Source organism: Barbus barbus, assembly GCF_936440315.1.
Source record: "Barbus barbus genome assembly, chromosome: 11".
NCBI lineage: Eukaryota > Metazoa > Chordata > Actinopteri > Cypriniformes > Cyprinidae > Barbus > Barbus barbus.
In genome coordinates this window covers 30,278,751-30,290,214 of record NC_136739.1, presented here as the reverse complement: position 1 = coordinate 30,290,214, position 11,464 = coordinate 30,278,751, and the positions used below count along the sequence as shown (strand labels likewise).

General features: G+C 36.3%; 1 protein-coding gene across 2 annotated transcripts in view; it reads right to left on the bottom strand.

Moving 5' to 3' along the window:
• Nucleotides 1-4,089: 4,089 nt before the first annotated feature.
• Nucleotides 4,090-11,464, bottom strand: part of LOC306877039 (growth factor receptor-bound protein 14-like) — a 52,729-nt gene continuing 45,354 nt past the window's right edge. For both annotated transcript variants that reach the window (XM_079428560.1, XM_079428561.1), the window contains 5 exons: nucleotides 6,957-7,073; nucleotides 5,653-5,722; nucleotides 5,476-5,563; nucleotides 5,147-5,240; nucleotides 4,090-4,613 (listed from right to left, as the gene is read on the bottom strand). In XM_079428560.1, coding sequence (XP_079284686.1) covers nucleotides 4,467-4,613; nucleotides 5,147-5,240; nucleotides 5,476-5,563; nucleotides 5,653-5,722; nucleotides 6,957-7,073 — 516 coding nt within the window. In that variant the 3' untranslated portion in view covers nucleotides 4,090-4,466. The remainder of the gene's footprint in view (nucleotides 4,614-5,146; nucleotides 5,241-5,475; nucleotides 5,564-5,652; nucleotides 5,723-6,956; nucleotides 7,074-11,464) is intronic.

Sequence of the window (11,464 nt, the reverse complement as noted above, 5' to 3'; positions counted from 1 at the left end):
ATGTGTGAAAGACAAAGGCTCAGTTTCACAGACAGGACTTAGACTAAGCCAGGATTAGGCCATAGTTCAATTAGGACATTTTAAGTCATTTTTATAAACATGCTTAGAAATAAACATTACTGGGGTGCATCTTGAGACAAAACTAAGGCACTGATATATTTTAAGATCAATCAGTGCACGTTTATTTCAGTTGAAACAGCTCAGACTGTTAGGCTTAAGCCTTGTCTGAAACCAGGGGCAACACTTTTTAAGGTTATATGGCTTAGTTTGATTGCCTTGTAGGAGGTTGCTGGGGTGTTGCTAGGCAGACAGACACACAGATAGCTCAAAGGTTTTAGAACAGCTGCATTTTTCCCGTTTTTATTTACATTTTTCTAGTTTCAAAGCTAACAAGAATATGTAGATTACGGTATTTCTTAATGCTCTCTGAATGTCCAAAACGTCCAGTTTTTAAAACTTTTCAAAAACTTTTTTTCTTGGTTAACATTCCGTTTTATCATTTTGCAAACATTATGGGAATGTTACTTTTGAATGTAGGCCTACTCGAAAATTTTTTTTTGACATTCATATAAAAGTTTCAGAAAAAAGTTTCACGAACAATGAATAATGTTTGTGAACTAAGTTCCCTCAACTGTGTTGCCTTGCCCTACTCTTCTGTCCAGTTGGTCCTGATCTGACTCAGTGGGGTTTAAGTCTGGACACTGAGCTGGCTGTCCATCATTTGAAGTGAAGGTTGTCCTGGCATAGCCTGGAGGTTTGTTTTGGGTTCTTTTCTTGCTGTGGGATGAACCCCTGACCCACTAGCTGAGACCAGAGCATGCAGCATCATGCTGTGAGGATGTGCTTGTGTTCCTGCTTCAGGAAACCATTCACTTTAAGCAAATCGCAGACTCTGGATCCAGCAAAAGATCCCTGGAGCATCATACTTCCTATTCCAGGTTTGACTGCTGGTATCACATAATAAGAAACATCCTCTCACATACTCAACGGTGTACAAAAACCCTTCATAAGGCCTTCATCCAATCATAATGGTCTTAATGGGCTATTTTGTTATTCCGAAATTGCAGCTCTAAAACATTTGACCTATTGATTAAAAGTCAAAGTTTGTGCAATAAAAGTAGAGCAAAAATAATTGTGGATTATGCCTACAAGCCTCTTTTTGCATCCTACAGATGAATATATCGTATTTGACAACCTATGGTTGTGCAGAAAACCATGGAAAAATAGAGTAACACTTCATTTAGGGACCAATTCTCACTCAATTCTATTAACTAGTTGCTTATTAGCATGCAATCATATTACTAGAATACTGGCTGTTTATTAGCTCTTATAAAGCTCATATTAATGCCTTATTCTACATGACCCTATTTTAGATCCCTTAATCCAACCCCATTCCTACTTAACAACCTACCATATAAGCAGCAAATTTAGAGTTTGAGGCAAAAGTCTAAAATACTAATAGGCCATTGCAAAATAAGACATACGATCATTTTGGATGGAACAAGGTTTTTCAAGTTTATTTGCTGTCAGTGTCATGAAACATACAGGAAATAAAAGTACAAAAAAATGTGTTTCATATTCATTATGAAAAACAACAACAACAGTTCAGTGCTGCATAACAAAGAAGCAACACTGAAAAGTGAATCTACTGTAAATGAACAGGCACACAGTTACTAAGGAGAAGATATTTGATCAGATATGATTGACATATGCCGGAAATATGACTGGTAGTATAATTTAAATGCTGTTTTATTCAACCAGAAACATAACATGCCAAATTTCACCTTGAAACTGAATAAAAAATTTAAAAAGAGAGATTTTTTTTTCATATGTCATAAGAAAATGACATTTAAGGATGATTACCACAACACAACCTTTTAATAGTTTTAATTGTTTTCTGCATTACAGCAATGAGAATTCTTGGGGGAAAAGTGCTTAATTACCATAAAAAAAAAACAATTTTGTTGTTACTTATGACCCAGTTTTTGAGGTTTTGTGAGATTGCACTGTACAGAAAGCATGAATTGAGAAAATAAACATACTGTACACTCCAGCATTCACACAGCTGTAGAAAAAAAAAGACAGAAGAATACGACAGCAATAACAGAGCTAAATATTAAAATAATAATAACAACAGTAATAAAACTAACAGTCAGAGAAAAATAAATCTTATCATATACTGGATCAGAAATCAAGTTACCAGTGTTCCAACTACAGTGCAATTGTGACCTTGGCCATCAGAACGTTTTTTAAAATGCTTTTCAATTTTTTTTTTTTTTTTTAATACACAGCTGTAAAACAATTTATAATATTGTGTTCATTTTACAAGTCATTCTACAAGAAACGTACACCGAAAAGATCATAGAGGACGCAGAAATCACCAATTGTTCATTTCTACAACAGAAATCGCAGCCCATGACGGTCATTTAGACAGTTTCTTTGTCTTATCGAGTCATTTATTCTATAGTCTATAGCTTGGTTATTGTACAGTTATACTGGCTATTTAAAACGGATCATTGGTTATTAGTTTTAACATGAGCTCTGCCGGATCTGTGTCATCAGGTTCGTTTTCATTAAAAATGAAAGTTGTGTGTCTCCTGGAAAAATCGCCACTTTTGATCATTTCACTATTACAAATATATCCAGGTGCGTGACGCCGTTTACTTGAATTCTGCCATGTCTATAAAAATCAATTTCAAATGTACAACAATTGTTTGATCTGTCATTCGTGGTGACGTGATTTCTCTCACCCATGCTTGCAGCTCTTGAATGTAAACCGTCATTGGCCGTCATCGGGAGGAAGTGATACATTCCACGGCGTGATACAGCAGAGGATAATGTCAAGTGTTCATGTTATGTGCGTTGGTGACGGGTCGTCATTTACGGCATGCACGGATACAGATTCTCTTCAGCAAACATGACATTTCTTGCAACAAACACGTCGTTTATAAAATACCTGAATTTTTCTGACGCATGATTAAAAGAATAAAAAGGAACCCCTGGAAAACAGCAAGAGTTTGAGCTTATTAAGTGTTGAGATTATGGCTATACCATACCATTTTAAGCCGAGTGCACGCGATACGACTTCTTCCTGTCAGACTGTGATCTTATATATCTTAGCTTAAACTTGAGTCTTGACTCACAGCATTACCTGGATGTTTTATTTAAATTGATAACAATAGCTCTAAGGTAAAAAGTTCTGTACTGGACCCAACATTTTATTAATTAATCATTCAAATTTGGTTCCAGTTTGGTGCAGTTACTCATATTTACTTGGCCAAAAAGTAAGATGAAATTATGATAGCTTGTAATGAAAATCAAGGTTTTATTAATATTTTTTATGTAATACATTCTCTCTATTTAATTAGTTAAATTTAAATGTACTGTAAATGTAAAACATGACACTAATTGTGATACTAATTGTAATATGTTTTATTTAATAAAAATGTATTACATTTAATGCCATAATAATAATAATAATAATAATAATAAATGTTTTGAGAAAGAAAAAAATCTGGGTTGCATTTTCATGCTGAAAGAAATATTTTACCCAAAATGCATCTTAGATGGCAAAAAAAAAATTTTAAATTTGTTTATTAATTAAATATCATGTTTCATTAAAATAAAAAATGATCGTCGTCTTATTATTATTATTACTATAATTAAACTCAGATTAGTCGATGCAAAAAAATAATTGTAATATTTTTCGTTAATACAAATAAATAATTTTTACATTAAAATAAAAGTCATAATAATAATAATTATAAAAGGTTTATTTAAAATTAGGGTTATATAATATTTTGCACCTTATTCGTGAAAGTAGTCTTTTACCCAGGATTTGTCTTAGATGGCAAAAAAATACCAATTGAAATATTTGTATTTAATAATTAAATAACTTGTTAATAATAATTTTTATTTTAGTGTATTATTATTAAACTGAGAAAAAAACAGGGTTGTACAGTATTTTGTACCCTATTCACGCAGAAAGGACGTTAAATAATTTTACATTAAAATAAAAATGTCATAATAACATTAATTATTATTAATTATTATTATTAATATTATGAAAAAGAGAAAAAAACTGTACCCTATTTGAGTTGAAAGAAGTCTTTTACCCAAGATTAGTCTTAGATGGCAAAATGAAAAATCGTAGCATGTGCACCCGGCTTTACTTTGTTCACACCATACAGAGACCCAGCTGGTCTGCCGTTAAAACTTAGCTTTGATTGATAGCTTAATAAGGTGGTCTCATCCACACTGAGAGTGTTTGTATCAGGACAGAGTATGTTATACTTTCCCATCTACATTTGCGCACCACAGACGATCATCCCTCGCTGAATATCAGGGTCCTCAGAAGTCCAGTCTGTTTAGTGATTCTCGTCCTTATCACAGTCTCAGAGTTCAGACCCTAATGCTCATCAGGGAGTGGACAGAAACGGTGTCCTGTCCAAGGCACAAGCTGCGGTTCAGAGGGTGATGCGGGCACAGTGATGTTTGAGCTTGCAGGGCAGAATGCCTCTGTTCAGCTGGTAAAACTCCACGAGTTGCAGCAGGTCAGTGAAACGCGTGTGTCCGTCATCCAGACTATAGAAGAGCTCGCCGTTATCGTCAACCTGACAGTCACACACACAGAGGACAAACAAATACATTTACTGCCACTTTCCATCAACACGGTACGCTTTTTAAAAACATCAGAAGCACAAATCTCATATTTTTTGGACTTTTCAGAAAAACTATAATCTTAGATCAAACCAGCCTGACATAAAAAGGTCATTTTAGACAGCAAGATCTGTGGAATCGATACTCTAATTAATTGTAGTGAAATAATTTAAATGTCTGTCAGAGACTGTAACGTGCCTAATACACAACACACTTGAGTATAAATTTGTTCTTCACTCGCTGAAACTGACAGGTGGTTTTTATAAAATGCAGACCACTACCTTCTCATTTGTTTAAAAGATTACGACAATTGTGAAAGCTTCATAAAATGTGGTTTCATTTTCCTATAAATTATGCATAAAAGATACAAGATTTCTTACATTGAAGTGCCCCTTCGCAGATTTTGATATACACACACACACACACACACACACACACATAATATATATATACACAAGATTTTAACCATGTTACAGTACAGACTTACCGGTACAATCTGAAAGTGTTTGATTTTCTGAGTATGGCACAGTGACAGAACAAATGTCCTTGGGTTACTTTGACTGTCCCTTACCAGAAACACCCTGAGAAGAGAGAAACGAATGACTTCATTTGGATTTAGAAATGCAGAAGCTTCAATTCAATGCATCTTTAAAATCAAGTGCTTCAAAAATGGCATCACAATACTAAAGTTAACAGAAGTTAAAGGGCTCATATCATAATTAACTTGATCTTCTGAGATAAAAAATAAATAAATGAATTAATAATAATCATAAATATTAAAATAATCAATATCATCAGAGTTTTAAATGAATATACCCATCGATGAGGCCCTGCTGAGTGATTAGTTTCTGAGCCTCGTCCCGGGACAGTTTGCTGTGAAACCACGGCTGAGCCACATGGATAGCTAGAGAAGAGAATGATATCCTTATGTCAGACTGAAGGAGGATCATCAGGTTTTTACTCTATTTTGTTGAGGTGTGTTTGTGTGCTGACCTATGCTGGACATGGAGCTCTGAGAGGTGGACGGACTACCATGAGAGCTCAGCCTGTGGCAGCTTTTCCTCTAGAGAAGAAGAGAACAAACATATGCAGTATATATATAACACATATAACATGGAACTATTATTCTCGCTGTAGTATTGTTGCTGCAACCGGTGCCATGTCGTGGAGATGCTGAGTTTTGTTGTGAAAGCGAAAGTACTTTGTTTGGGCTTCCAAAAGAGGACACAACTAGAAATCAGTGGTTAAGTTGTATTTACAAGACAGTTCCAGAACAGTTCAACCCAAGTATTAGAGTGTGTGCAGCGCATATTACGAAGGACTATTTCCAGAACCTGGGAGTTGCCTGCCAGCTGTGCTCAAAGACTGTTTCCATAAAATGGGGCAATTCCAACTTTACAAGGACAGTCTGGCACTTCTGAATCATAGCCTGTAAGTACGTTTTCTTATTTAAAGAATTTGCCACTGACGATTCAAACGCGAGTTTTGAGCAGTGCTTGTTGTTTGTCGTTTCTCTGATCACAAATGCAGACATGGTAATGTATAATGGCAACGGTCGCGTTGCATCGAGAAAAAAGACAGTGTAAGTCATTATAATCAGTAATTATGTCCCCACTGGATGCAACAAATGCTTCGTTTATAATGGGTTTTATTGTTTTGTGTCATCGCGCCGGGACACGGCATCACAATACGGTGAGGAGCGTAACATTTCCGTCTCACGCTTGAGGTATTCGGCCAATCACAACGCACTCGATAGCTGGCCAATCAGAGCATGCCTCGCTTCTCAGAACGATGAGCTTTGTAAAAATCGACGTGTTTCAGAAAGGCGGGGCTTAGAGGAGCAACAATAATGTACAGTATGTGGAAAATAATGTGTTTTTTTTTACCTTAAACCGCATGAACACATTGCATTACACCAAATACAAAAAAATAATAGCAACGTCATATGACCCCCTTTAAGGCATAGTTCCCCGAAAAATAAAATTCTGTCATCATTTACTCATCCTCAAACCTGTATGAGTTTCTTTCTTCTGTTGAACACAAAATAAGATATTGTGAAGAATGTTGGTAACAAAACAGTTGATGGTAGCCATTGACAAAAAAAACTATAGAAGTCAATGGCTACCGTCAACTGTTTGGTTACCAACATTCTTCACAATATCTTATTTTGTGTTCAACAGAAGAAAAACTCGTACAAGTTTGGAACAAATTGAGGTTTAATGCACAGATGCTATAAAAATATATGTGCACAATGCTGTCACAATCTAGTATGTAGCGTGTTGTTTGTAGTATGTTACCCTCCATGACAGACCCTCCTCCACAGCCACTGACAGCGCCTCGGACGGGTTCTCGATCACCCGACTCTTGTGTCCTGAGAAGTCCATGGCCACCAGTGAGTTCTCCGAGATGCTCCTCTGAAAACACACGCAAAGATGCATTAGTGAATCTCAGAAAACATGACCAGATTACATGTCACACCAAAAAAATTCTGAATTCAGCATCATATGTGACCCTGGACCCCAAAACCAGTCAGTTTTTTTTAAATTGAGATTTATACAACATCTGAATAAATAAGCTTTCCATTGATGTATGGTTTGGTAGGATCGGACAATATTTGGCAGAGATACAACTATTTGAAGATCTGGAATCTGAGGATGCTAAATAAAAACTAAATCTTGAGAATATCTCCTTTAAAGTTGTCCAAATGAAGATCAATCCATATTACTAATCAAAAATAAAGCTTTGATATATTTACAGTAGGAAATTTACAAAATATCTTAATGGAACATGATTTTTATTTAATATCCTAATGATTTTTGGCATAAAAGAAAAATCTATCATTTTGACCTGTACAATGTATTGTTTGTTATTGCTATAAATATACTCGTGCTACTTATGACTGGTTTTGTGGTCCAGGGTCACATTTTTGATACATTAGCCTACATATATTCATTTTATGGCTCATATAGCTCATACTCCAGGAGGAAAAAAGCCTTTATTCAGAGGCCCAAACTGAGCAAAAATATGCAAAGTGGTGCAGATGCTGACATTTATATGGTCAAAAAGTAAGATGACAGCTAGTTAGAGGTTGAATATTTAATAATAAAAATCTATTTAATTTTAGCTTCAGTTTTAGGTAATACCCCTGACGCTGTGGTACAGGTTAATGTGTAAAGTTTGTAAAATGCATAAATTATTAAACAAATCAAATTTCAGCTGTAAAGCAGCTCTACAGAAGATAATAGTGTTTTTACACTGTCTATGATTTTCTATGAATCTACGAACAGTCATTTGAACTCATCTATAAATTCAGCCCCGTATTTGATCTGCTCATTCTCTCTGGTCTTAAGACACGTTAACACTGCACTTTTAATTCCATTGACTTCCATTCATACGCATGCCAATGCGTCAGACCGGAAACGCAAGCTTGCGTGGAAAGTTTAGCATTTCGCTGCGTTCCAAAGTTCAAGCTTGGTGAACTCTGACCTGCGAATTCGCATCACGTGAAACCATGTGACCAACAGCAGATCGATACGTCAAAGCATGAGCTCGTAGCTGAATTAAAAGAACATAAATTTAAAACTGCAGCGCTGCAGGAAAGTGGAGTAGACTGTGTTTTTACATTTTAGAAGTATCATTATTTACGTGTTGAATTTAGGTTTTTAAACAGAGGCTGCAGAGCATGATGTCATATGACCATTGCAGCGTACCAAGAAAATTTGCACGCTCAAAGTCTAGTGTGACTGTGGCTTTAGTCTGAGAGGGATTTTGTTATTTTTCTACATGAACACTGGTTACTTTGTTCAGGCGCCTCTTAAGGATGTTGAGTTGTCAAGAGCTTACAAGCTGTGCTGGTTTTCAAGAGCACACTCACTTATCAAACAAAATAAATGTTTCCTTTCCACAGTGATCTCTATAGCGAGAGAAGCAGTGATTATGACTTCTGAAAGGTCCTTAATCTCAGCCATGTGTTCGTATCCATTCAAACGCACTAATACACGAGCGGTGAGGGTTTATGACACTGGATGACAGAATAATTCCACAAAGACAACAGCTTCACCTCATTCTCAACTGCTTCTTTGTGTTTGAGGAACAAAGTGAAAGAAAGCAAATCCAGACACGGAGAGCAGAGTCAGAGCAAGAACACATCCGTGTCATACTTAGTCCCAAAATCAAACAAAATAAGAAATTATATTTAGCATATTTTGTGAATCATTTAAGTTGTTTATAATGGTGTGACTGATTTGCATTGTGACATTATTTTCATGACGAATAAAGAAAAGTGGCTGTAGCCTTTAAACATTGGAAAGCAATTTCTCGTTAAATTTGCTGCTTTTCATGTTTTGATAAATGAGGTTAATCAACTGGATGATAGTGAATACAGAATAATTCATATATATTGAATAATTCATCATATATCATTCAGTGCATATGATGAAATGTGCAAAACTGTCTTCAAAATTAATGTCAATTTTAATTACAGTATTGCAAAAATATATAATTCTAATTACTGAATTGCAAAAAATATACATATATTTAAACTAAAGTATTTATACATCATGATAGTTTTGTGTGTGCGCACGTCTGTGTCAATACAGACAAGATAATCAAGATAATCTATAGAAAATAATTTTTTTGTTAGAATTTAGTGCAGATTAATTAAATGCCAATTTCTTTAAGCATGTGCCTAATTAAAATAATTTCACAAATAATAAATAAATGTCCTAAATATAGGTGTAATTTTTATTTTTATGATGAAATATATGGAGGCCATAAAAGACCATGATTATTATTTTCTTCCGTCTTGTTTTCTTGCAATCTTGAAATAACAAAAGCTTTTTTTTTTAGATCTGGACTTCATTTTCTCACAGCAGCTTACCATTTTTGTAGTCAGCTGCAAATCATTTAATCATCATGCAGACATTTTGTTCCCTCGAGTTGGCTGGCGATGAAATTGACCGCATTGACCCTATAGTGTCTTAAGATGATAGTGTTCATCTCAAGTGTCAGTCACTGATTCAGAAGTCTGAATATCACTTACAGACATCAAACTAAAACCCAATTCACTCATTCATGATGCAGCAGCATATTGAGTTTAGAAATGACTTCTGTTTCAAGACCAAGGAAACAAGAAGAAACAAAGTTCTGTCATGACAACTCTCGGAGGGACTGGCATGGTAATGTACATGACAATGTTACTGTATTTGATCTTGGCGGAATAGATCTGCTACACTGCTGCTGCGGCAGAGCAAGCACTAGGGCTGTCAAAATGACTGAAAAGCTAAATTCAACTGTTTAAAAAAAAATAATTTCAGTTGGGGGGGGGGGGGGGGGGGGGGGGGGTTGGCTTCTCTCCTGAGGCCACAAGAGGGCGCATCGAGCTAAATATTATGCACGTTTCTTCAAAGCGTAATAAAATAACAAGACTATCTTTGAAAAAAGTGCATAATGTTTAAAATAGTGTTTATAAACCATATATAATTAATAAAGTTGCTTGAACAATTAGAAAAAAAAACAGCACCATGCATGTATGTATAGTTTAATACAAAGGACCGAAAACCAACCACAAAGAGTAGGATACTTTCTTAATTTAAAAACTTGACATGCATTGGGATGGGGAAAAACTGCCATAAAGTCTCGAGACATGTTTTTTAAAAGTTGAACTTACATTAATTTTGCATGGCTTTCTAAACATCTCTCTCTCTCTCGTGCGAGACGCGAGTGCAACGGTGATAGAAGTCCCTCTAGAACAGGGTTCCTCAAATCTTTCCCTGGAGGTCTAATCTGCTGCAGAGTTTAGCTCCAACCCTGATCAAACTCACCTACCTGTGATTTTCTAATGATCTTGAAGACTCTGATTAGCATGCTCAGGTGTGTTTGATTAGGGTTAGAGCTAATCAAAGGGGTAGAGAGAAGTCGTGGCCTAATGGTTAGAGAGTCGGACTTGTAATCCAAAGGTTGCGGGTTCGAGTCTCGGGCCGGCAGGGATTGTAGGTGGGGGGAGTGAATGTCCAGCGCTCTCCACCCTCAATACCACGACTGAGGTGCCCTTGAGCAAGGCACCGAACCCCCAACTGCTCCCCGGGCGCCGCAGCATAAATGGCTGCCCACTGCTCCGGGTGTGTGTTCACAGTGTGTGTGTGTTCACTGCTGTGTGTGTGCACCTTGGATGGGTTAAATGCAGAGCACGAATTCCGAGTATGGGTCACCATACTTGGCAGTATGTCACTTCACTTCAGCTAAACTCTGCAGGAATGGTCCAGATTTGAGGATCCCTGCTCTAGAAAATGTGATAAATATGCATTCTGTGTGAACGGCTTGCTTTCAGTTATGACATAAACATCTTCTCTCCACTGATGCTCTCATTTTCACAACTATGTAGCAGCGCCGCATCCAGTGGGTTAAAAAACGTTAAAACACTTACATCGTCATAGCATTTCGTGCACCACTGATAAGGCTGCCTGATGCACACCTAAAATTTGAATGCAACGTTTTTACATCCGAATATGATTTTTTTTTTAAATTCGACAAATATTCGAAATTTTAATTTTTTTGACAGCCCTAGCAAGCACCGAGACTTGCTACTGTCAATATATCCACAACATGCTGCTGTGAGCATGTAGGAAATACTGCTGCTGCACATATAACACATATGAATGTGTCATCTCTTGGTCGAGATGAGAGGTGATCCCACCTGGGTAGTGTGATTTACATAGGTTATATGATCCCATATATGATTAGAAATTATATAGAAACTAATCACCCAGACCCTCACGATTTTACTCTGCGTACCGGCAACATGTCA